This window comes from Hypanus sabinus, chromosome 2 (genome assembly GCF_030144855.1).
Source record: "Hypanus sabinus isolate sHypSab1 chromosome 2, sHypSab1.hap1, whole genome shotgun sequence".
Lineage (NCBI taxonomy): Eukaryota > Metazoa > Chordata > Chondrichthyes > Myliobatiformes > Dasyatidae > Hypanus > Hypanus sabinus.
In genome coordinates, this window is record NC_082707.1 from 12,806,676 (window position 1) to 12,832,539 (window position 25,864).

Below are 25,864 nucleotides of genomic sequence, written 5' to 3' on the forward strand. Positions count from 1 at the left end.
GTAATTGTGTGAAAATATCCTGTGAGCGGTGTTTTTGATGTCGAAAATGCCTTGCTAAAATGACCGTTTTAAGCGTTTTTCTAGTCTGCAACTACACAAGCGTGCACATTTACGACGAGATTCGACACCAAACACATCGCTTGTTTTCGGCAGATGTGTACTGTGCATGCCCAGTAGGAAGAGATTTCCCGAAATCTCTGTTTCAATGTGGATAGAGATATTTTTTTTAAAACGTATAATGTGGACGTCTATCCTTTTTACGCGAAACCGGCGTTTTCAAAATTATCCGGTCTAGTGTGGATGTAGCCAAAGATGACGGGCCTGTAAGAGTTATTCAAATAATCATTCGCAATGCCTCATCAAACGCGCAAGTGGAGCTAACACTGTCAAACAAATAGCCGAAAATTGGCGTCGTAATTAACTTGAATATCAACATTCAATTAAGATAGAGCAACGTCTGACTTGCCAAAGTTTTAACGAGACTGAATGATAGAACGTGCTTTGTGCAAATTTGAGGTAAGTACTGGTGGAGGAGAAGTTTCCATAAGTAAAGATTAATCACGACGAGACCATAAATAGAAATCATACATCATATTACGGTTTGGTTTTATTCTGTTAAACGTTGGACAAATCATTCAAAATTATGCACAACAGATCTTAAATGCATTTTATTCTCCTGAGTGCAATTCTAAAAATGATTAACCTGTTGACGAACTAAAAAAATCCAAATTGTGTTTAATGAACGAAGATGACAAACACCATGTAATGAAGATGCAAGCTACTTTGGTTGTTAAAGTGAAGTCCCTTTGGACATCAAATGTTTCTTTGTATTAATCTCCGGTTTGAATAAAATGATATAGCATTTCGGGGCAAAAATGCAAGCTAGCATACCGAAGCATGATGCCCAAATGGCGAACACTTCAACAGCTACGGTGTACTTTCCAGGAGAGCTCACATAAGCTGGAATAAAAGTTATCCATACAGCGCAAAAGATCAGCATGCTGAAGGTGATGTACTTGGCGTCGTTGAAACTATCTGGGAGTTTCCGGGCAAGGAATGCGAGTACTAAACACACAATGGACAACAAAGCAATATAAACTGAGACCAAGTAAAAAGCTGTCAAGGAGCCGACATTACATTCCAGAATAATGATGTCTCTGTAATGGCTCATGTTTTTAAGGGGGTAGGGAGGTGACACACTTAACCAGACAACACAAACTAACACTTGCAAAATCGTAAGAAGGAAGACGCCCAGACGTTGCTGCACAGGTCCGAACCAGTTCATAACACTACTATTAGGTTGATTTGCTTTAAAAGCAATCACGACAAGGACAGTTTTGCCCAAGATGCAGGAAATGCAGAGAACAAACAGAATTCCGAAAGTGGTGCGGCGCAACATGCAAGACCAGATGGAGGGTTCTCCAATGAAAGTCAGAGAGCAAATGAAGCAAAGCAGCAGAGCTAAAAGAAGCAGAAAGCTCAGTTCAGAGTTATTCGCTTTGACCATGGCAGTTTCTCGATACCGGTAGAAAATGGCAGCGGCTCCCAAAGTAAAACATACTCCGATTAGATCAAGTGTTACTAATATAACCCCAAGAATGCCTCCAAATGAAAGAAACTCAACCCTCTTGAGAACACATTCTGTTTTTGCCTGATTATTCCAGTATTCCAGAGGACACTTGATGCAATCCGTGGAATCTAAAAAAATAATTATGTTATATGAAAATATTGAACATGGAACATAGAACAATACAGCACAGTGCAGGCCCTTCGGCCCACAATGTTGTACCGACCCTTAAACCCTGCCTCCCATATAACCCTCCATCTTAAATTCTTCCATACTCTTGCACAGCACAGAACTACGGAATCGAGGGAATGACTGTGTATCTCAGCACTTACCAGTGGCATTGCTGATCTCACCATCGGCACACTTTGCACAGGTAAAGCAACATACAGGCTGTCCTTTTCGGCCGACTTTTCTTGTTCCAGGAAGACATGGTTCTGAGCAAACAGCTCGAGGGATCTGAAGAAATAGAAAGCACCCTGACAGTGATTCAGTGTATGTGTAATTAGAGGCATTGGGCACGCTGAACAGCTGAAAGAAAATCTTAAAATTGAGATTGAGAAGGCAAAGTGACTGTCCAGTGAATGTCAAGCTAGGGTCATTCTTTAAAATATTATGTGTGAAGTATGTGATTCCATAGACGGAAAGGGCTACAATAGATAAATGGAGATTTGAGAACATAATGTGCCTCTTCTAATAGTGCTGGTAATGAAGATCAAAATAGAAATATCGAAAACCTGCAGCACAGTACAGTATAGGCCACTTGGCCCACATGGTTGTGCCAAACATATCCCTATCCTAGAAATTACTCGGCTTACCTGTAGACCTCTATTTTTCTACGTTCAATGTACCTATCCAAAAGTCTTTTAAAAGACCCTATTGTATCTGCTTCCAGCAAATTTACCGGCAGCCCATTCCACGCTCTCACCATTCTCTGAGTAAAAAAAAATCCTCTGTACCTAATCCCCAGCACGTTAAACCTGTGTACACTTCGTGCAATGATTTCAGTTCTGGGAAAAAGCCTCTGACTCTGCACACGATCAATGTCTCTCAACATTTTATCAGGTCTATCTCTCATCCTCCGTTGCTCCTAGGAGAAAAGGCTGAGTTCACTCAATCTATCCTCATAAGGCATGCTCCCCAATCCAGGCAACATCCTTGTAAATCTCCTCTGGAATGTTTATATGGCTTTCACATCCTTCCTCTAGTGAGGCAACCAGAACTTAGCACAGTACTCCAAGTGGTGGCTGACCAGGCTCCTATGTAGCTGCAATATTCTCGCTCGGTTCCTAAATTCAATTTCGCGATCGATGAAGGCTAATACACCGTACACCGTACACCTTTTTAAACCACAGATGCAACCTGCATAGCTGGTTTGAGCGTCCAATGCAGTCGGAGCCCAAGATACCTGTGATCCTCCACACTGCCAAGAGTCTTGCCATTAATACTATATCCTGCTATTATATTTGACCTACTAAAATAAACCACTTCACACTTATCTGGGTTGAAATCCATCTGCCTCTTGTCAGCCCAGTTTTGCACCCTATCAATGTCCCACTGTAACCTTTGACAGCCCTCCACACTATCCACGACACTTCCAACCTTTGTGTCATCAGCAAATTTGCTAACCAATCCCTCCACTTCCTCATCCAGATTATTTATAAAAATCACGAAGAGAAGCGGTTCCAGAACAGGTCACTGAGGCACACTGCTGGTCACTGATCTCCATGCAGAGTATGGCCAGTCTACAACCACAGTATGCCTTCCATGGGCAAGCGAATTCTGGTCCCACATAGCAAAGTCGCCTGGTATGCTATGCCTCCTTACTTTCTCAACAAACCTTCATCAACATGTTCAGTCAAATTCAGGCTCATAAGGGAAATTCACGACCTGCCTTTGACAAATCCATGATGACTGTTGCTAATCATATTATGCCTCTCCATTTGCTCATGAATCCTGCCTCTCAGGATCTGTCCATCAGCTTACCAACCAATGAAGTAAGACTCACTGGTCTTTAATTTGCAGGGCTATTTCTATTCCCTTTCTTGAATAAGGGAGGAACATCTGCAACCCTGCAATCCTCTGGAATGGCTTCTGTCATCATTGATAATACAGGGATCATTGCCAGAGGCCCAGCAATCTCTTACCGCACCCTGCACAGTAGCCAAGAGTATTACTTGTCCAGCCCCAGAGACTTAGCAATCTTAATACTTTCCAAAAGGTCCAGCATCTCCTCTTTCTTAATGTTGATATGCTCAAGCTCAAGCTTTTCAATCCACTGAAAGCCATCCCTACAATTGCCAAGATATTTTTTTTACAGAGAATACTGAACTAAATTGTCGATTTCTAACAAATCTGCCTTCAGTCATCTATGTTCTAGAAAATAACAACATAATGTTTTCAAATGTTTCTGATAATTCACATTCTGCATTACGGCGAGCATCCTTGTAAATTTTCTCCGCATTGTTTTAAACGTATTCTTTTATTTACTGTGTGTAGGTGATCAAATTGCAGACAATACTCCAAATTCATCCTCAACATCTTATGCAATTTCAACAGAGAATCCATCTCATGCAATAATTACATTGACCTAAGAAGGCCAATGTGATAAAGGCTTCCTTTGTGACTCTATTTACCCGTGACGCCACGTTCAAGGAGTTATGGATCTGTATTTCCAGACTCACAGATGTACTTTCTAAAGGTTTGAAGGTCCATTCTATTGTCAAAGTAAAATACAGCTTTGATATTTGTCTTCTCCAGATAGCAATTAAATACAGAACGACCGTGGGTGATAATGAAAGATATGATATCAACTGCACCCCACTGTCCGCCGCCATGAAAAAGAGAATCAATAATCCCACTCTCAAAAACCCCCTCGCAACAGTAGCCACTAAACAATCAACGATCATCTCTACACATAGCAATTCCCGACGCCATCACTTGCAGAAAAGAACAGCGAGAGTAGCACCAACTCCCCAACACCGTTTTACACACAAAAGAATTAACAGATAACGCCTATCAAACACAAAAAAGCACCATTCTTTTTAAAAAAATGATGTCGGCAGAAGACGGGCAACATTATCCAGTTAGCTCAACATCTGTAGTTAGAAAAATGCTTGAAGCTATAATTAAGGAAGAAATAGAAAGGAGATACTCTTTAGACAAATGCAGCATGGATTCAGAAGGGTAGATACAGTTGAAAAACTTACTGGAGTTCTTTGAGGACATAATGAATGCAGTGGATAGAGGGTGACAGGTGGATGTTGTATATTTTGATTTCCAGAAGGCGTTCAATAAGGTGCCGCACAATAGACTTATAAATAAGATATTGATGCATAAATCCAGAGGAAGTGTATAGGCATCGGTAGTGGAGTGGTTAACCAATAGAAGGCAGAGAGATGGTATAAATGGGTGTTTCTCCGGTTGGCAGTAAGTGTTGAGTGGGTTTCCGCAGGGGTCGGTGCTGGACACGCAGCTGATTTGGAAGGAGGGACTGAGTGTAGCGTAGCAAAAATTGACGATGACACTAAACTGTGTGGATAAGCAAATTGTACAGAGTATGTGGAGAGAATGCAGAGGGATATAAATATCTTAAGTGAGTGCGCCAAAGTCTGGCAGATGGAAAACAATGTTGATAAATGCGAGATCATCCACATTGGAAGGAATAATAGAAGAACAGATTATTATTTAAATGGTGGAAGACTGCAGTAGGCTGTTGTGCAGAGGGACTTGGAAGTACTTATGCATGAATTGCAAAAAAGTTGCCTTGCAGGTATAACAGGTTATTAAGCAGGCAAACAAAATGTTGGCCCTCATTGCTAGTGGGATTTAATTCAAGGGCAAGGAGGTCATGCTGCAACTATACAGCGTAATGTTGACGCCACATCTGGAGTACTGTGTGCAGTTCTGTTGTCCATACTTGAGGAAGGATATACTGCCTTTGCAGGCAGCGCAGAAGAGTTTCAGCTGGTTGATTCCAGAGAGGAAGGGGTTAGACTATGAGGACTGATTGAGTCGCCTAGGACTATACTGTCTGGAATTCAGAAGAATGAGAGTGGCTGTTATAGAAACATACGACATTTTGAAAAGGATAGATAAGATAGAAGTAAGAAAGTTGTTTCCATTGGCAGGTGACACTAGAATTTCATGTCATTGCCTCAAGAATTGGGAGAGAAGATTTAGGACGGAGATGCGAATAAGCTGTCTTTTCTCCCCAGAATGTGGTGAATCTATGGAATTTTCGGCCCAGGGAAGCTGTTGAAGCTTCTTCAGCAAATATATTTAAGAACCAGTTAGATAGCATTTTACATAGTAGGGGAATTAAGGGTTATGGGGAGAAGGCATGTAGATGGAGCAGAGTTTACGGACAGAACAGCCATGATTTTATTGAATGGCGGGGTAGGCTCAATGGGCCGGATGACCTACTCCTGCTCCTATTTCTTATTTCTTATGTAAGCGGCAGGAAACCAATACAGTCCAGTCCAGTAATCACATAAATCTCAGCATATGGGAAACGAGTTTTCGCTGCTTAAGAGCAGAGCTGCCATATCAACTCCGACCTTCAGCAAAGGGTGACTGCCGATCCAGGTCCTAATGCCGACGATCCGTGAATGAAAGCGTTATTCCAGCAGCCGACTGTCTGGCGTCGAGTCATCGCTAAGCTCCTCTGCATTCAGCTCAATACTTCGATAGTCATGACCTCGCGTAACATCTCTGGTCAATTTCCAGAAATCAGGTTGTGTTCTCGTACCTCCCCCAACCCCACTCATCTCCGATTTTCACGAGGCAACGCCCCCACTTTTGATTCCCTAATGAACCGTTTTTTATTAATACAGCTCGTCTCTTATTGAATCCCCACCTCAGAGACACAGATCCTGTCTGATAGCCAGAGAGTGGCCACGTGGTACTCTTCAATGGCTGCCTATGCACTTTCTCCACCTGAATATCACTCATTTACCTGTGTCCTAGGCCCGAATGATCCGCAGTTCATCAAGTTCCAACTCCATCTCCTTAACATGGTCTGTTAAAAGCTACAGTTGGACCCATCTCTTGGATCTATAGTCTTTAGCGAAAATGTAGGTCCCTCTGCCTTTTGACATCCCAGAAGAGTAGCATTCCCATTATCCTGTTTGGCAATTCCACTACTTTAAGTGTGCAAGATAGATGAATGAAAAAAAAAACAAATAACCAAAAAAAAAACTCTTGAAATGGCCTCTGCATCTCCTCGACAAAAACTCGAAGAAGCCAAACCTCGATGCCTTACCCTAACACAGACCCACTCATAGAATGGCCACTCCTCTTTAATCTAATGTCATGAAATAAGTGTCACATTATACACAACCCAATGTCCCCTTGGTTACTGCAGTGCGCAAAAGAATACTGATTGTCCCCGCTCTCTTCTTTTAATTTCACCATAAATTCCAAGCACGTCACATGTATCCCAGTTAAACAACTATTTTATATTTCACCGACGTAGAAGAAAAGAATAATGCATTTCCAGACGTGTTAGTTTTTAACTGAGTCTTCGATTCAGTACACGTAAAAACAGACTTTTAGAACATTGCCGGAAGCGTAAATGCGTGAAACCTGCTGCATAATAATATCACATAAAAAGGAGCGGAACTGAAACTGCGAAGTTTCGGATCCAGAGTAATTAATCTAATGTAAAACAAAAAAAGTTACCGATGACATCAGTACTGGGTAAGTCATTGGAATGTATGTTAAAGGACTGGATACTGTATATAAGTTTTCGGATAGACAGGTACTGTTTGACGTCCTTCGGCAATATTATAGAATTTTTCAGGAAGTTTCCAAGATACTTGATGCAGGGAAGAGAGGGAATGTTGTCTACAAGGCCTTCAACAAGGCACATACCAATGTCCTCTTTGGATGCTGGTGAAGAAGATTCAGGATCAGTAGTAAATTATCGTCACGGGAGAAGTCATAGGGTTGTAATGCATGATTTCGTATATGAGTCATGTGCCACAGTCACTAGTGCTTGCCCGGAATTACTTGTCATCTATCTCAACCATCCGGATGATAATGTTGTAATCGGGATCATCAAATTGTGGATGACATCTAGATTGGGGCTTGGGTATTGTGTGCCGATTTGGTCAGCTACGTGCAGGAAAGATGTAAATAGGATTGAAAGGTAAACTTACCAGGACATCAAAAGGCTCCTGAGGACATGGATTATAAAGAAATTTTGAAGAGGTTCATGCTGTGAACGTAGAAGTGTGAGGAGATGTTTCTTAGAGCTATACAGAATTAGGTGGGATAGAGATAGGGTAAATTCAAGTAGGTTTTATGTTGCACAAAGAGGTGATATTAGACATTAAAAGTTAAAGGTGAAAGGGTAAATGCTTATGGCACATATAAGTGGGATCTTCTTCTCTCAGCAATTGGTGAGCATGTGGAACAACCTACCAGCGGAATTGTTGGATGCAGGTTTGATTACAACATTTAAGTGAAGTTTGGAAATGTACGTGGATGGAGCGTGCTTGGATGTCTATGGACCATGTGCTGGCCAATGCAATTAGGGTGCATGGTAGTTCGGCACAGACCAGATAGGCCAAATGTCCTTTGACAAGGTTCCGCATGGAACGTTAGTTAGGAAGGTTCAATCGTTAGGTATTAATATTGATGTAGTAAAATGGATTCAACTGTAGCTAGATGGGAGGTGCCAGAGAGCAGTGGTGGATAACTGTTTGTCAGTTTGGAGGCCGGTGACTAGTGGTGTGCCTCAGGGAGCTGTATTGGGTCCAATGTTGTTTGTCATATAAATTAATGATCTGGATGATGGCGTGGTAAATTGGATTAGTGAGTATGCAGATGATACTAATATAGGTGGCGTTGTGGATAATGAAGTAGATTTACAAAGCTTGCAGAGAGATTTAGGCTAGTTCGAAGAGTGGCCTGGACGATAGAAGATGGAGTTTAATGCTGATAAATGTGAGGTGCTAAATTTTCGTAGGTTTAATCCAAATTGGACATACATCATAAATGGTAGGGCTTTGCAAAACGCAGTAGAACAGAGTGATCTAGGAAAAATGGTGCATAGTTCCCTGAAGGTGGAATCTCAGGTGGATTGGGTGGCGAAGAAAGCTTTTGGTATGCTGACCTTTTTAAATCAGAGCATTGAGTACAGGAGTTGGGATGAAATGTTAAAATTGTACAAGGTATTGTTAAGGCCGAATTTGGAGTATTATGTACAGTTCTGGTCACCGAATTATAGGAAAGATATCAACTAAATAGAGAGAGTACAGAGAAGATTTACCAGAATGTTACCTGGGTTTCAGCACCTAAGTTACAGGGAAAGGCTGAACAAGTTAGGTATTTATTATTTGGAGAGTAGAAGGTTGAGGGGGAACTTGATAGTGGTATTTCAAATAATGAGGGGGATAAATCGAGTTGACGTGGATAGGATTTTCCTATTAAGGGTAGGGGGATTCAAACAGGAGGACATGATTTGAGAGCTGTGGAGCTAAAGTTTAAGGGTAGCACCGGGGAGAATTTATTTATTCAGAGAGTGGTAGCTGTGTGGAATGAGTTTCCAGTAGAAGTGATAGTGGCAGGTTCGGGATTGTCATTTAAAGTACAATTGGATAGGTATTTGGACAGCAAAGTAATGGAGGGCTATGGGCTGAGTACTGGCCACTGGGAATAGGTGAGTGTAAGCGTCGGCACGGAATAGAAGGGCTGAGATGGCCTATTTCCGTTCTGTGATTATTATATGGTTATATGTCCTATTTCTGTGTTGCACTGTTCTGTGACCCAGTGCCTCCTTGAATCCGCAAAGCCAATATGTCATTAAACATCACTGTTTTAAGATTAGCAGATGTTGCTGTGGTAAGAGAAATATCATGTAGAGTCACACAAGCCCACTGTAATAAAATATTAGCCTATTCGTTACTTTGAGCCCGTCACGGCATTCAGTCTGTTCATAGCTGATGTACTCTGGCCTCTAATCCGATTTTCTGCCATTTCTGCTTTATCCTCAATTCAAATATATATCTGACCCCATCTTTGGAATAATTCGTGATCTGGCCATTAGCACCCTCGGGGCAGGGAATTCCAGATATTCACACACATCTCAGGAGAAGACAGGCTACGCTTCTCAGTTTGAATGATGAGCATCTTACCTTACGACGTTATCCCCTTGTTGGATACTCTTCAAATGCTCACCCAATCTGAAAATTTACATTCAGAGCCTATTTCTCTTGATAAGGTAATTTTCCTTCTCTTAAGCTCCTAGGAAAGCAGATGGAAATGATAGCATGGTACTTTGCTTTACGCTGGAGAATGCTCAGCAGCATCTATTTCTACAATTCACCCACCGATAGAAGCGATGGACAGATGACACAACAGCCACAGTTCTACACACCCTATTTACACAGCTGGGGAGAAGGATTGTAAAGTGAGAATACTGCTTCTGCACTACATTTCAGCATTCAATAGCATATTTCCGGCCAGGCTTCATAAGAAGTTCAGAGACCTCGGCCTTTTGCAGCTAGATCCTGAACATTCTTTCAGATCACCAGCAGGTAATACGAGTAAGGTCAACACTGCCCCCTGACCATCAACATAGGAGCTCTTTAGGCCTGTCTTCTCAGACCCCCTCTGTATACCCATGTCTGTGTCGTCACCCACAGCTCCAATCTGTTAATTAAATTTGTTGCCGTACTGCAGAAAAATCATCGTGCATTATCTAGGACATTTACACAGGCAGGTGCACGCGAAGTGTCCGAAGGATTATTGGGGAGCGAATCAGCCCGCCTGTGACCTGTTCCAGTTGCCATCATCAAGGAAACAGTAGTGAAGCACTAAAGCCAGGACCACTAGGCTCCGGGGCAGCATCCTCCACCAGGACATCAGACTGTTAAGTTCACGCTGATACAGTTGTATTTCTATGGAATCTTTATTGTCCTGTTGTACATATTCTTTATTAAAAATTACTATAAATTGCACATTGCACATTTAGACGAGACGTAACATTAAGATTTCTATTCCTCATATAGGTGAAGGATGTAAGGAATGAAGCCAATTCAATTAAATTCAATTTAAACTTAAGCATGCAAATATTTTCCATTTCACCAGCGTAGATATATGGGAAATGATGGTCATACCGTATTTCCAGACGTGCTAAAGCTGATTTCCTTGACATTTAGCATTAGTTCGTGACCTGGCGGAGCCGAACCGTCATAATATCCGACGTTTACAATGTCGACGCTCCCCTTTAAGTTTGTTTGTAAGTTCACGAAATCGTATCTTGGCACTGGATCACCATTTTCATCAAAATATACGGTTTCTCCCGTCTTTGCTGTGAAATTCACAGTGCGGAGGTAGTGCAGCAACTGGGGATGGGGTGGGGGTCGAGGGGGGGAAGTAAACAAGGGAGACTATTATTTAAGCGGGGCGTGCCGATTCTGAAACGTAATTATTGAGATACACATTTTCTGTAAAGTGAGTGACAAAAATGTGTTGCATGATAAGTAGCACATAAAGAAGATATCTATATTTGAGACTGCAGATGATCGGGAGTAAAAAAATCCTGAAGTAACAGGCAACAGGAAGTCCGGCGAGTTGTCCTCAAAAGTTTACGTTGCATTTGTAGCTGGGACTGGGTCGACCTTCCAGTTACATCCGCAGATGGTACCTGACCCGCGGAGTTCCTCCAGCAGTTTGTTAATCGGCATTGATATTGGAGGAAGGCAGAAATATACCGAGGAAATTTCTCAGGAGTCTGGAGGTTGACTAAGGAATTATTGTACTTGCCGTGGTTCACCAGGAAAAAAAAACAGGAAATTAAAAAATGGTTGCAGTAGATCGAAGGTAGAAACTCAAACTCGTCCACTACACTTGCACGCCAGTTACAAATTGGAAGAAGAGCATACCGTTTCGTTGTACAGTATGTGAAAATGCACCTCTTCACCACCAGCTAAAATGCAGGAGTCATTTACAAGTGGATTTACTCTCTGGAAAGCAGCAGATTGGCACCAGAGCTCGTGTCAAATTTTATCCTTCAGCTAATATCCTCTTCAAATTATCGAAACACGATTCACACTGCTATTGGGCAATATTGCATAACTATACGTTAGCTGTTCTATTCCACACTTAACAACAGGCTGACATTTTTGCATTTGGAACCCTATTCTGAGAAAAAAAGAAAAAAGTAGTTTGGACGTCACAAAAAGAATTTTTTGCCAACCCATAATCCTCCGTAGTTGATTACCCGCATATGAAAATCGAAAGATGTAAGCAGCAAACTACAAACATATCTGCCCGCGATGTAAATTAGGCGCTTACTTTGCTAAAGGAAGTACATGCCTACCTGCCAAGGCTCGAAATTTGCAATATGCGCGCATGTTTTATTCGTAAAGGGACCGTCACCTTCTACACAGGTTAACAGGTCGTGGAGTGCATGAGCGATGGAGTAGACCGCTGAATATACGTGGTACGAAGTCCCGTCCATTACCGCTGGCAGGTAGCTATTTTGTATCCCTTCCATCTGTTCATTTCCAGTGCATTGCCGAACGTGACCAGGCGAGTTCCCTGGTCGTGTGCCGTTGTCCGTGATAAAGGAACAGGCGAATAAAGTCTCCCAAAACTCTGTCACCAACATGTTACCACTAAAACTTGAAGGATGAACGTTGTGAAGATAATCTCTGAGGTCACTTATCTCTATCCTTCGGGTAGCTGGACCAATTGTCCCGGTAAGATAGATCGCCCTTTCTTTAGCCGGAAGAAAATTTCTTGTAACCCACGCCTCACTTCCAATCCATTGTATGCCGGTTACATTTTGTCGCCAAATCTCATTCAACAAAATTCGCATATCACCACCATGGACAAAAGCCACTACCACTTTAGTAGACGCCTGCTTAATCACCTGGACAATTTTACTGATTTTTTCAGGCGGGTCGGTCCTGTAAAAGGACTCAGAGTAGGCAATGCAAACTCCAAACTTTTCCACATGTTCCACAAATCCTTGCATTCCGAAATTACCATAATCCGTGTTACTTCTAATAGTTCCAATCCAAGTCCAGCCAAATGTTCTTACTAGGTCTGCAAGGAGTTTAGACTGGTATTGGTCGCCGGGGATGGTTCTGAAAAACGTCGGGTATTCTCGCTTATCGCTGAGGCAGGAGCAGGTGGAATAGTAACTAACCTGCAGAGAAGTGAAAGTGATGAATACCTCGATCCGGTTTTTAACTGTATATGACCGATGTAACTCTAGTGGTTGGTTTTAATCCTTTTCTGTTGTACATAACTCAATGTAGAATACACAACATGAAGACTAGACAAAAATATATAATCAGGATAACGGACGTAATTTTCAACGCATCATAAGCTACTTATTGTTTTGGTAATAAAGCTCTGGTTAGGCACAACAGAACCATTGCATTCAATTCTGGCGCTCGATTATAGGAACCAGATCGAGGCTAAGGAGGAGGTGCATGAGAGGTATAATGGATGCTGTCTGGATTATAGGATATCTGCTGTGAGGAAAGTCTGGGTAAACTTATTTTTTTTTACATATAGTGGCTGAATATTAGGAGAGACCTGTTAGAAAGTTATGAGAGACAACCGGTATGTTCCTTCCAAGGTTAAAATATCCAATGTCAGATTACCTGCATTTAGGTTGAGTGGGGTTATGTTTAAAATAGCTTTGCCGAGCATTTGCTTTACCCAGAGTGTGGATGTTCCTGCATCTTGCTGTCAGGGATAGTGGCATATGCAAATACGACACAAACGTTTAAGACACTCTTTGGCACACACTGTACACAGACTGGAGTGACCCTGACAATGTGGACAAAAGGGACTAGTTTAATTACTCCTTTAATTATTGGTGTAAGCAGTTCGGCAGAACATTTTTGGGATAAAGGGTTTGATTTTGAGCTGTACTCTGTACTATGTACTATGTTCTAAAATTTGGTTGTTTTACGAAGGTGATTGGCGCATCATTGCTTCTGGTGGAAATGTGAGGGACCTATTGTTTTTGTCCTTGGTAATAAGGAGATGGTACCGCCATGCTAAAAAATGCAATTAAATATTTGACACGTTACCAGTGGAATGCCAAAGGATCCCATTATCCTTGCCGTTACAATGGAGCTTGTAGACATATCGCATCCAACAATGGCAGCGACGTTGGAAGAGCCTCTGCATTCAAGGTGTTCAACTGATTCCTCTTCCCCGTTGATCAAAGTAAGAGCAGCGTTCGAGGCGATCGCGGAGGACGAGCAGTCATCGTGGATCTGATATCCGAGAGCGATTCCCGGGAGGAGTTTCGCATTCTGGTTTATTTCTTCAATGGCAAAAATCATTGTCTGTGCCAGTCGGAAGCTTTCAAATTCAAAACTGTGGAATAAATGTAAACGAGGTGATAAAGGTCGACAGATTCGTAATTCAACAAGATATTACGTCAAAGACTTAAAATGTAATTGTTTTCTGGTTGCCCATTAAGGGCGCTCAGAACACTGACCTCTGACCAGGATTCACACTGCTTATTGATCATTTCCTCAACTACCAGCTTAACAAACCAGACACGCTTCATTTCGTAGTAAATAGGAGTCAACGCATCCCACAAGGGAGCTTCGAGACGAATCATATTTCTGGTCATGCACAGCTGACCTCCGAGGTTCTTGAAAAACTAGGAAAAAGAATCACGCAAATACTATTGGAGGAACTCGGTAATTCTGGATATGTCTGCGGAGGGAAATGAACAGTTACGTTTTGGGCTGGAACCTTTCATAGGATCGAGAAAGGTCAGCTGCAGTATTTCACATGTGCCCAGTGCTGCAAGCCAGCATTCTCTCAAATCATGAAGTGCCTGCTCCCAAAACTGGACTCTTTAATTATCCCCCATAGATGATGCTTCAAACGCTGAGTTCCAACAGAGTTTTCTTTTTTTGTTTGTTTTTCTCAATATTTTCAGCTTCGATTGAATCTCCTGAGTCAATGTAACCTGGATGGATTGTGTTAAGGCAATACGATGTTTTGTGGTCGCTCTACAATAATCAACGTCATTTCATTGTCAGAGGATGGTCAGAATCTTCCTTCAGTGGTTTTATATTATGGTGGCGCTGAACACAATTCACATGGAAGCATGTAGTAATTGAAAGTGTGGTTGGGCTGACACATAATACATCATAGGATAAACGTGCTTAGCAATTTTCCGTGATTTCCCACAATAGTTCAGAAATTAGTTCTGCATGATTTAACGTCAATGTAAATACACATATAACATTGCATAGTTCAGGACCGTCGGCTAAAGGAGAGGTGCCGAACTAATTGTAATGGTTTTACATGCCCTATTGACCCAGTCCTCTGTGTCTGTCCCATTACACAACCATATCCATTGTTCATATAACTCGACAGAATCCAAAGAATGTCACTGTCCCATTTCACACCCACCTCCATTATACGCCTAGCGCTGCAGAATGCAAAATAAGGTTGTTATACGTCGTCAACGGATGGCGAGAGGAATCTCTACCAGTGACCTGTTTGTGAAGCGACGTCCAATTTACGGTGGCGAGCCAAGTTCTCACACAGCAGGCGATTACGCCCATCTGGAGAATCAGATAAATCCATCATAACAGACTTAACTGAAATTTTCTGGTAAGCGAGTTCGACATAAAATCACGACGATAAACTGGAGAGGATTTATAATTGGTCGAGAAGATCGAGTGACGCCAATGGGAAAGATGCTCCGACTGATTATTGGCAATACTACTGTAGAGCGGAGTTCTTTTCCCCAGCTTTGCTATTGAACATGCACGCAACTTTGTATGACCTGTGTAAAAAGCACCAGTGGTCTGTCTCTCTGTACTTGAAGACATTTCATCGGAGTACCCTCTTCTAAATTGAAATTTAAAGAGAATGCAGAAGCTGTATCGCAAAGCCCAAAACACCCCAGGCAGCCGTGACCAAATAAGTAAGCAAAAATATGCCTCGTGAGATGCCAACGAATATATTTAAAACGCTGCCTGATGTCCTGATAAGTGAGGGCTTTAATTTTAAAGGAAAAATACGTAAGAGCTACTAGAGGAACTGACGGTATCAGGTGGGATGTGGTCTTGGTGCATTTGTCCATCCGAAATATCGTCAGTCATTTTTTCTTATTCATATCCTGCCTGTTCCTTCAGCAGTTTCTTGAGATTAACTGGTAACTCCATCACCTGACGCCGCTCGCTTCTTCACTGGATTAATGTCTCCATTGGAATACCCAACTTCTCTCATAGAATACTCAACACCCAATATGTAGCCGCACAGTGGACAGCCATTAACTAATGCAGAATGAAGCATGTTAGTCACGTTTGAATCGGCACATTGTCTTATGTGACTACACAATTCCTAAAATAGGCATAGTGCTATCTCATCAACCACGTCCTTCAGAGGACGTACACCTGCAGCTCTCTTTTTGTTATATCATTGAGCTGGAAGCCAGACCAGGTTATGTTGTTCAACACAAACATATGGGAAGTAAAGTAACATATACTTTTTTATTCAAAGCTGGGTTTTTTCAAGCCACGATTTTTTTAATCGTACAGTGACATCAGAGGTGCTGAATAATAGACTTATGTTTGTGAAGACTCATGAAAAATTCAATTCGCTCATTCCACATTGAAGTGTAATCGTAAAATGATTATTCCACTAGCTGTGGTGTAGCAATAAAGGATAATGATAAGAGTACACAAAATTATTAGAATATAATTTGCTGTCGAAGTGAAAGATCTGTTCAATGCATAATAGCGATTTCTATTCAAAGCAGTGCTGACCAAGCGTCGGTTTACAAGAGGCAAACTCACCTTTTGCATCTCGGGCTCTTCGGGGTAAAAGCATATGTATGGAAATCGTTAATCGGATCCAAATGTATGGTGAATATTCCGCCAAGGACGATATCACCATCCTTGGCTAAGTGAGGCAAACTGGTTTTTGCTCGACGCTTGCAGAGTGTCCCATGTGTTTCGGGATTAGCGGCGAGGAACACAAAAAGCAGAAGCAGACTCATTGCGCTGTTGCAGGGATGTGTCACGGCGAGTAGAATATCGTGGATTTATATTTATTCCAACATGATCTGTAGACGTCCCAAAGCGGTTTAAAACCGCAGCCACTCTTGTAATATTTAGGTTTCCGATGATGATGATGTTGTACCTGAGGGACTCAAGTATTAAAGTCAACACATCTGACTAATACCTTGGGAATTTCACAAAAAAATACATGTAATGGAAGCAGAGAAATGTGCATGCCCAGCAGGGTGTATGCACTTTCAAATGAAATAAGAACGAACGCAAAAGAACGTGAATGTTTTATACTGCTAATAATTGACAGCAGGTATGTAATTTAGACATTCTCAACTGGTCCCACAATGACTGGCAGAAATCAATTCTAATTTAAATAACAAATGCAGAAAACAATTATAGCTGGAGACATCAATGCCCAGGAGAACAATACAAAATGATATAGGCAGCTATGGGTACAGCCTAGTCAATCAGAGGTAAAATCCTATCCTTCATTGAATACACCTACGTGCAAAACTGACATAAGACAGCACCATCTGGATCACCCCACTGACCAGGACATGTTCTCTTCTCTTTTGGACATACGCTAGAGAAACATTCGGCCTCCGGAGTTTCACGAAAGTTTATTATCCCCTAATAATCCGATGTCCGAACCACCGTGACTAACCTCATGCATCACTACGGTGAACTTATACTGCGACCTACAGTTCTGCTTGCAGGGCCTCTTTACAGCTTATATTTTCGGTATTATTATGTATAATACCCTGGTTCATATTATTTTACTGTTATGCTATATGACAGACAGACAGGCATAATTTATTGATCCCGAGGGAAATTGGGTTTCGTTACTATATGTTTTCATTTTGAGGTGTTCTGTGCAAGTTGCTTGTTTTCAGCTCATGATTGGTTTACCATTGAAGGCAAGAGTGAAGATAAACGTGTGCCAGCTAATGAGGACGGTCCGATTAAGAGGACATTTCTATGGTGAGGTACATTAAGGTTGGCCTTGGAGTTCTTCTTTCGAGAGGAGATGAAGAGAAGATTCGCTGGGCGAGATCCAGTTGTAGCATCCGATCTGGTGGGAGCTCTGTTTGTTCGACATGGATCTTGAGCGACATTAGGACGGTGGTGTGTGCTTTCACATTGACAGAGGGAGTGAGTGGCAGAGAAGTACAAGGTGATGTCCAACTGGTGCACATTTGACTGTTTAATTAGAATTGGCACCTTTCCTTTTAATTGCATTGATTTAAATTGAATTGAATTTTCTTTCGTCCTTCACATACATGAAGAGAAAAAAATCTTTACGTTACGTCTCCGTCTGAATGTGCAAACATAATAATTTATAATTAATCATAGAACAGTCAATGAATGCTACAAATCGACTTGAGTTTATCAGTCTGATGGCCTGGCAGAGGAAGCTGCCTGAAAGCATGATGCTCCTGGCCTTCATTCTGCTGTACCCTTTCCCAGGTGGTAGCAGCTGGAATGACACATGTCCCCAATGATCCTCCAGTCCTATTATTCACACCAGTCTTTGTAAATGTCCGGTCTCATGGGAAGTTCACAACCACAGATGGCTGAGTTGTGTGCACCACTCTGTGCAGAATACTACGATTAAAGGAGATACAGATATCCTACCACTCAGTAATGAAGACGGTCAGAGTGCTCTGACTTGTACCGCTGTAGAACGAGTTATGATTTGGGGACCCATACCTAAATTCTTCAACTGTCTAAGGTTAAAAAGTTGCTGTTGTGCCTTTTTCACCACACGGCCGGTGAGTACAGATTACGCGAGGTCCTCGGTGATGTTAATGCCGAGGAACTTAAAGTTGTTTACCCTCTCGGCCCCAGATCCATTGATGTCAATAGGGGTTAACCCGTCTCCATTATTCCTATAGTTTACAACCAGCTCCTTTATTTTGTGCGACATTGACGGAGAAGTTGTTTTCTTGACACCACTGGATCACTGCATGAGAGAGATTACATCTTTCCTGTATGCCACCGCGCTATTGTTCGAGATTAGGCAAATCAATGTAGTGTCCTAGGCACTGGGTGGCGACACGGACATGGGTATACAGGGAGTAAAGAAGGTGACTCAGTACACAGTCCTGAGGGGCTTTTCTGCTGAGAGTCAGAGGTGTGGATGTGTAGCAGCCCATTCTTGCCAGCTGCCGGCTATCAGACAGGAAGTCTAGGAACCAGCTGCACAAGGCAGTGTCAAGTCAAATCAAGTCACTTTTTTTTGGAATTTCGACCATAACCGCTGGTACAGAAAATAGTAAAAATAGACAACGTTTTTTTTCAGGGCCATGGTGCTACATGACACAATACACAAATTAAACTGAACTGCAAAAAAAAAAAAACACAGAGAGAAAAAAAACGACACTAGACTACAGACCTATCAAGGACTGCATAAAGTGCACAAAACAGTGAAGGCATTACAATAAATAATAATTAAGACAATAGGGCAGTAAGATGTCAGTTCAGTCTCCGTGTATTGAGGAGTCTGGTAGCTTGAGTGAAGCAACTGATACATTGGCTGGTCGTGAGAGCCCGAATGCTTCGGTGCCTTTTCTCAGACGTTAGGAGGGAGCAGGGTTTGCCCGAAAGGTGCATGGGGTCCTTCATAATGCTGTTTGCTTTGCGGGTGCAGCGTGTAGTGTAAATGTTCGCAATGGCGGGAAGAGACACCCCGATGTTCTTTCAGCTGACCATACTATCCGCTGCAGAGTATTACGATCCGAGATGGTGCAATTTCCGAACCTGGCAGTGATGCAGCTGCTCCGGATACTCTCAATACAATCCCTGTGAAATGTGATGAGAATGGCGGGTGGAAAATGGACTTTCCACAGCCTTCGCAGAAAGTCGAGACGCTGCTGGGCTTTATTTGCTATGGAGCTGGTGTTGAGGAAACAGGTGAGATTCTCCGCCAGTTGAACACCAAGAAATTTGGTGCTCTTAACTATCTCTACCAAGGAGCCGAGGTCTCTGAGATCCGAGCCTGGATGGAATAATGGTGTTGAACACTGACCTGTAGTCCAACAAGTCCATTTTCACATAAACATCATTTTTCTCTAGATGTGTAAGGCCGGTATGTAGAACAGTGGCTATTGCGTCATCTGTTGATCGCTTTTGTCGGTAGGCAAATTGTAGAGCCCCCAGTTTGCGTGCTAGCAAGCTGCAGATGGAGTCCTTGATCAGCCTTTCAAAGCTATATCTTATTATTGAGGTGAGTGCAAAGGACGCCAGTCGTTCAGGCATGTCACCGTGTTTTTTTTTTGTACAGAGACAATGATGGTTAATTTGAAGCAGGAGGACACTCTACACTGAGAGAAGGAGAGAATAATGATATGTGTAAACACACCTGCTTGTTGAGCCGCGCACATTTTGAGTACTGCCCTGGGATACCGCCTGAGACTGTAGCTTTCTGACGATCCACTCGTTGAAGACATCTGCGTATCTCAGCCTCAGTGGTGACCGCGTTGCAGGTTGCAACTCTGAGCCTCGGTCCTCCGAGGCTCAGATTTAGCGATATCGAACCGAGCTTAAAAGCGATTAAACCATTCTGGGAGAGTGATCGCGATGCTGGCAGCACAACTACGTTTGGCTTTGAAGTCTGCGACTTTAAGCAACCCACCTCAGAAGTCACGTGCGGTGATTGTTGTGGATTTGGACTCAATTTTGTTGCTATGTTGGTGTTTCGCAGCTTTGATCGTTTTGCGCAGAACGTAGCTGGTTTTCTTCGGCTCCTGATGTCTGCCGGCAGCGTAGACTCTCTATCGCGAGGCAAGTGCTTCTCGCACAGAACTATTGATTCAAGGGTAATGGTTCGGGAAAACCCTGAACAACCTCTAGGGGAAAACATCGTCGATGGACTTCCGGGTGAATCACGTGTCTCCATCCGTGAGCACGGAGACTTCTCCATTATGGAATACATTCCAGCCGACGTCACTGAAGCAGTCCTGCAACATGGAGACCGATTGAACAGGTCAACAGTGGACTGTTTTAACTACATCCGCCTTTTGCTTCAGTTTCCGCCTGCACGTTGTTAAATGCAGGATTCAAGAGTGATCTGATTTTCCAAAATCTGGGCGAAGGAGTGTGTTGCAGAAGAAACTATAGCAGTGGTCAGGTATATGATGCCATCGAGTGCTTATTTGGATATGCTGACAAACTTCAGACAGACTCCCGCCAGCGATGCTCGACTAAAGTCACTGGCGCAATGAAGGCAGCCTCCGAGTGTGCAGTCCCCAGCGTGTTGACGGTCTCGTACAATTCCATGAGAACCAGGTTAGTATCAGCCTGTGGTGGAATGTACACCACTGTGATGATAACAGCCATGATCTCCTTAGGGAGCCAATGGGGTCTGCACAGCAGCACTAGATATTCTAGGTCTGGCAATCCAAAGGATTTGACGGCATGCACATACTGGGGGTCGCTCCAAGCATTGTTGACCATGAAACATACCTCTCCTCTTTTACTCTTTCCAGTGAGGTTTTTCGACCTTTCCGCCTGGAACAAGGAAAACACAAAGTGCTAGATAGCCTGATCCGGTGTCTCTTCCGTCAGCCCGATCTCCTCAAAGGACAAATCGTTACATTCCTTTGTCTCCCGCAGATAGGAGACTCTGGCTCTCAGTTCGTACAGCCAGGGACAGAACATTAGTCAGGAGTATACCAGGGAGCGGCGGCCAATTAGTAAGCCGTCTCAATCTCACCAGGACGCTGGCGCGTCTCCCTCGCCTCTGGCGCTTCTTCCAAAGTAGGGTAAGAGATGAGTCTCTCATTGATCAAGCAAGCAGCGGTTTCCAGTGTAGGAAAGGCGGCACATAGTGAGTAAATCCCGTCTTTCCGATACTCACAAGTGTCTGTCTATCGTAACTGACGTGACTATCAGCTACCTAAACAGAAAATGCTAAGGAAACTGTAGAAATTAAGAGTATACTGTAGATTTGTAATGGAGCTCGCATCACGACGAACATACGTGGCGTCATCTTCATTTTTTTTTTACTAACCATTCAGTTATCATTGGTAAATGTAATTTCTATAATCGTATGCAGAGTACTTTCTGTTACTTCATTGCATTAATATGTAACAAGGTAGCCGATTACACAGTATCCACCCAAACAGGACGTTCGGGGTGGCTTCGTGGCTCAATCTCACAAGTTTTTCAGGGGCTGGAGATTATCTTCCTTTGACTTACGCAGCCAAGGAAAGGATTGTGCTTCATCTGGGGCTTGTCTGAGATCGATTTCGTTGGATGTTGTGTGACTGCCCTGAGCATTGATCCATTGGGCTGTGTGATTTCGTCTGTGTTAAGCTATTGTTCAAAAAGTAATTATAAAGCAAACACGAGGAAATCCGCAGATGCTGGTATTTCAAGCAACACACACAAAATGCTGGTGGAACGCAGCAGGCTAGGCATCATCTATAGAGAGAAACACTGTCGACGTTTCGGGCCGAGACCCTTCGTCAGGGCACTTCGAAGTGTCTCGGCCGAAACGTCGACAGTGCTTCTCCCTATAGATAATGCAAGTGTTTATGATGCTTGGTTTAGGTTGCTGCAGAGGTGGAGCAGATGTTGGATATGTAACCCTTACCCAACAGGCTGGTATATGTCTAGGGGAAAAAAAAAGATCCAGCCACTCTCCAACCCACCTCCCGTACACGCAGGTGCTGTGAGAATCGAGTTTACGCCTCGAGCCCGCCAACAGTATCAAATCCACAACAAATACCGTTATGAAATACACTTTAAAGAGTTTACTAAAATTAAAAAGAGTAGTAAGCAATACAATATATATACACAAGGGAAAAAACAAAAGGCGCCACTTATCAAAGTTCAGTCTGTTTAGTGCACTCGTTGGAGCTCAATCAACGAACCAATCGACCCATCCGGCCGTCGCACCTGGGACCACCCCGGTGGTCTTACGAGCAGTCCAGCACACGTCCACCTTCTTCAGTCTCTTCTTCGGCCTCCCCCAAAAAAACCCGCGAAAACCCCTCCCCCAAGTTCCCAGCATCACAAGACACAATGACATTCCCCATTGATTAACAAATGAATACAATTACCATATCAGCCATTCTAAAGTGAAACAACGGCTAGAGAAACACTTATCCGACAAAGAAACATTCCTACTTGTAACAAACCAAAGAGGCCATTTTGAGTAACATACCCAGGACATTGTACAGATAAAACGGCGGGCATGTTCAAACCTGTTTTTTTGGCCGATGTGCCTGTGTTGTGCTTTAGGGTTATTATGTTTCTATGTTTGTATATTAAGTGAAAGGAGAGAAGGAGGCAAAGTTTGAATTCTAGAATGGTTATCTCTGTGGAACCAAAAGAAATGGAGCCGATTAAATGGATTTCTCCATCTGTATTTATCCAGGCGATGGACCGAGTATCTATAGAAGTGAGAAAAAGCCACAGTGACTTTATGGACAATTTACATTTTAAAGCGGAGGACATGATTGTTGTCTACAGCATACTTAAATATTTGTATAGACAGGGACTGATTAGGAATTGTCAACATCATTTAGTGCATGGTTTTTCACGTCTAACCAATCTGATACAGTTCCTTGTGGGACTTGCGAAGAAATCTGATGACGACAAGAAAGTGGACGCTTTCTCAAATAGTTTCAGTCACCTGGCATTGAAGATGAGGTTGTAAGTTAGTATATGCTTGCCTAGCTGACTGGAGGTCTTCGACTAGTGCCTGATCCAATGTTGCTTGTAAGCGATATGAGCAAACTGGAATTCATTTTGTAAACTGGATTAGCAAATTCACGGGTGACATCGACATGTGGGTGCAATGGGCTGTAGTAAAGAACCCTAAAGATTGCCACCAGAACTGGACAAGCTGGAAGGATGGGCTGAAAATGGCAGATAGAATTTTATGTTGGGGAGTGGATGGTGATTCATTTCGGCTGGACAAATCAGAAAAGGATTTATACGATGAGTGGTTGGCCACTGAGGAATACAGTATAACAGAAGAGTCTGAGCATACAGATTCAAAATTCATTGACAATGGCCTTACAGGTAGATTGGGTCATAAAGGGATGTTTTGGCACATTGGCCTTCATAAATCAATGTACCGACGATGAGAATTTGGATGTCACGTTGAATATGTGCAAGAGATCTAATTTGGAGTACTGTGTGCAGTTGTCGTCATTTCCCTATATTAAATATGTCAATAAGATTTAAAAGGTATTGAGAAGATTAACAAGGATGATGCCAAAACCTGGTGACATCAACTACAGAAGACGTTAAATTAAGTCAGTACTTTATTCACTCAAACATAAAAAATCAGGGGAGTTTACTTAGAGGGATTTGAAATATGTATACAGACAGAGTAAATACAGGCAAAAGTTTCCCACTGAGATTAAGTGAAAATATAACTTGAGGTCGCGGGTTAAGAGTGAAAGGCGGAACATATTTAAGCGGAACATGAGGGGGAATTTCATTACTGACCGATGCCAACGGAAGTGCTGGCAACAGTTTCAATTTCAAATTTCAGGAGAAATTGAGAGAGGTGTGCAAGGCGATAGACGTGGTACTATTAAGATTAATGGTTTTGCACGGACTAGATGGGCAGAAGGGCCAGCTTCTTCTTGTCTCAGCAAAGGCATTCGGGCGTTGTAACACTGTTCCCAACATTAGTAAATATTATTGTGGTGAATATTATTGGAGCTCATTCGGCCCTTTGTGCCTGCACTACCATTCAATCTAACCATGTCTGACCTATGCTGGCTTCAGCTCCTTTTTTCGTGCAAATTAACCTTTACTCTCAATTAATTTCCAATATCCATCTGATATCTTGAGACTCCTGGAGATCCACCAACATTTCGGAGACTTAATATCTACGCCCCTCAGATTGAAATGATAAGAGGTTTACCTCATGGGTGTTGCCGCTTGTTCGATCCTCCACAATAGCTCGATCAATCTCAGATCTACGCTTGGGACATATATCTTTCAACAGGGTCATACCTCAAATTTCTAAACTTTTGAGAAACAGACCAAACTCTGGAGACTGCACGTTTAATTCCATTACACAAGAGGATTAACCGCAATATATTCTACATTATTACCCATATTCCAGGTATGCAATGATTTTCCATGTTGCCGATGTAAACATTAAAAGAAAGTCCATACCATATTTTCGTTCGTGTTTCTCACGCAATTTTCTCGACAGTCATCACTAACTCGTGCCCTAGTGGTGCCGTGCTGTCATAACATCCGACATACACTGCATCAGCTCTCCCCTTGAAATTTGTTTGCAAGTTCATAAATCCATATTTTGTCACTGGAAGATCTTGAAGATCTTCAAGATCATCTTGAAGATCTTCAAGATCATCTTGAAGATCAGAGTGGTCGGCTATGTATGGAGCCAAAAGAAATGGGAGAGATATTAAATGTTTTTTTTTGTATCTGTATTTACAAAGGAAACCGGGATGGAGTCTATGCAAGCAAGGCAAACAAGTAGGGAGGTGATGGAACTTATTCAGTTTAAAGAGGAGGTGGTTCTTGCTGTCTTGAGGCACATCAGAGTAGATAAGTCCCGAGGTCCTGACAGGGTATTCCCTCAGACGTTGAGGGAGACTAGTTTTGAAATTGCAGGGGTCTTGGCAGAAATATTTAAAATGTCGATATCTATGGGTCAGGTGCCGAAGGATTGGAGGATAGCTCATGTTGTTCCATGGTTTAAAAAAGGCCTAAAAAGTAAACCGGGATGTTATAGGCCGGTAAGTTTGACATCGGTAGCAGGTGAATTATTGGAAGGAATACTAAGAGACAGGATCTACAATTATTTGGATAGACAGGCGCTTATTAAAAACAGACAGCATAGATTTTTTTGTGCGTGGTACGACATGCTTAACCAATCTATTAGAGTTTTTCGAGGAAGTTACCAGGTAAGTGGATAAAGGGAAGCCAGTGGATGGTGTATACATAGACTTTAGTAATGCCTTAGACAAGGTCCCGCATGGGAGGTTATTTAGGAAGATTCAATGGCTTGGTATACATGGAGACGTAGTAAATTGGATTAGACATTGGCTCAATGGAAGAAGCCAGGGAGTGGTAGTGGAGGATTGCTACTCTGAGTGGAGGCCTGTGACTAGTGGTGTGCCACAGGGATCAGTGCCAGGTCCATTGTTATTTGTCATCTATATCAATGATCTGGATGATAATGTGGCAAATTGGATCAATTTCAAAACTTGCAGAGGGATTTGGACCAACCGGAAAAATGCACTGAAAAAGAGCAGCTAAAGCTTAATGCGGACAATTGTGA

At 42.5% G+C, this 25,864-nt stretch overlaps 1 protein-coding gene across 1 annotated transcript; it reads right to left on the reverse strand.

Moving 5' to 3' along the window:
* Window positions 1–790: 790 nt before the first annotated feature.
* LOC132403055 (extracellular calcium-sensing receptor-like) lies at window positions 791–13,899 on the reverse strand. Its single transcript, XM_059986293.1, has 5 exons — window positions 13,627–13,899; window positions 11,954–12,728; window positions 10,690–10,883; window positions 1,900–2,023; window positions 791–1,698 (listed from the first exon to the last, which is right to left on the reverse strand). Exons 1-5 carry the CDS (start codon window positions 13,882–13,884, stop codon window positions 791–793), a joined length of 2,259 nt encoding a protein of 752 aa, XP_059842276.1. The 5' UTR covers window positions 13,885–13,899.
* Between the last annotated feature and the right edge of the window lie 11,965 nt (window positions 13,900–25,864).

Coding starts and splice junctions, on each gene's coding strand:
- LOC132403055 (XM_059986293.1), bottom strand. CDS start 13,884: ATGATTTTTGCCATTGAAGAAATAAACCAGAATGCGAAACTCCTCCCG. Junction 10,884..11,953: donor CCTGTTAACCTGTGTAGAAG/GTGACGGTCCCT, acceptor TGAATTTCACAG/CAAAGACGGGAGAAACCGTA. Junction 2,024..10,689: donor TTAGCACGTCTGGAAATACG/GTATGACCATCA, acceptor CTATTTCTTCAG/ATCCCTCGAGCTGTTTGCTC.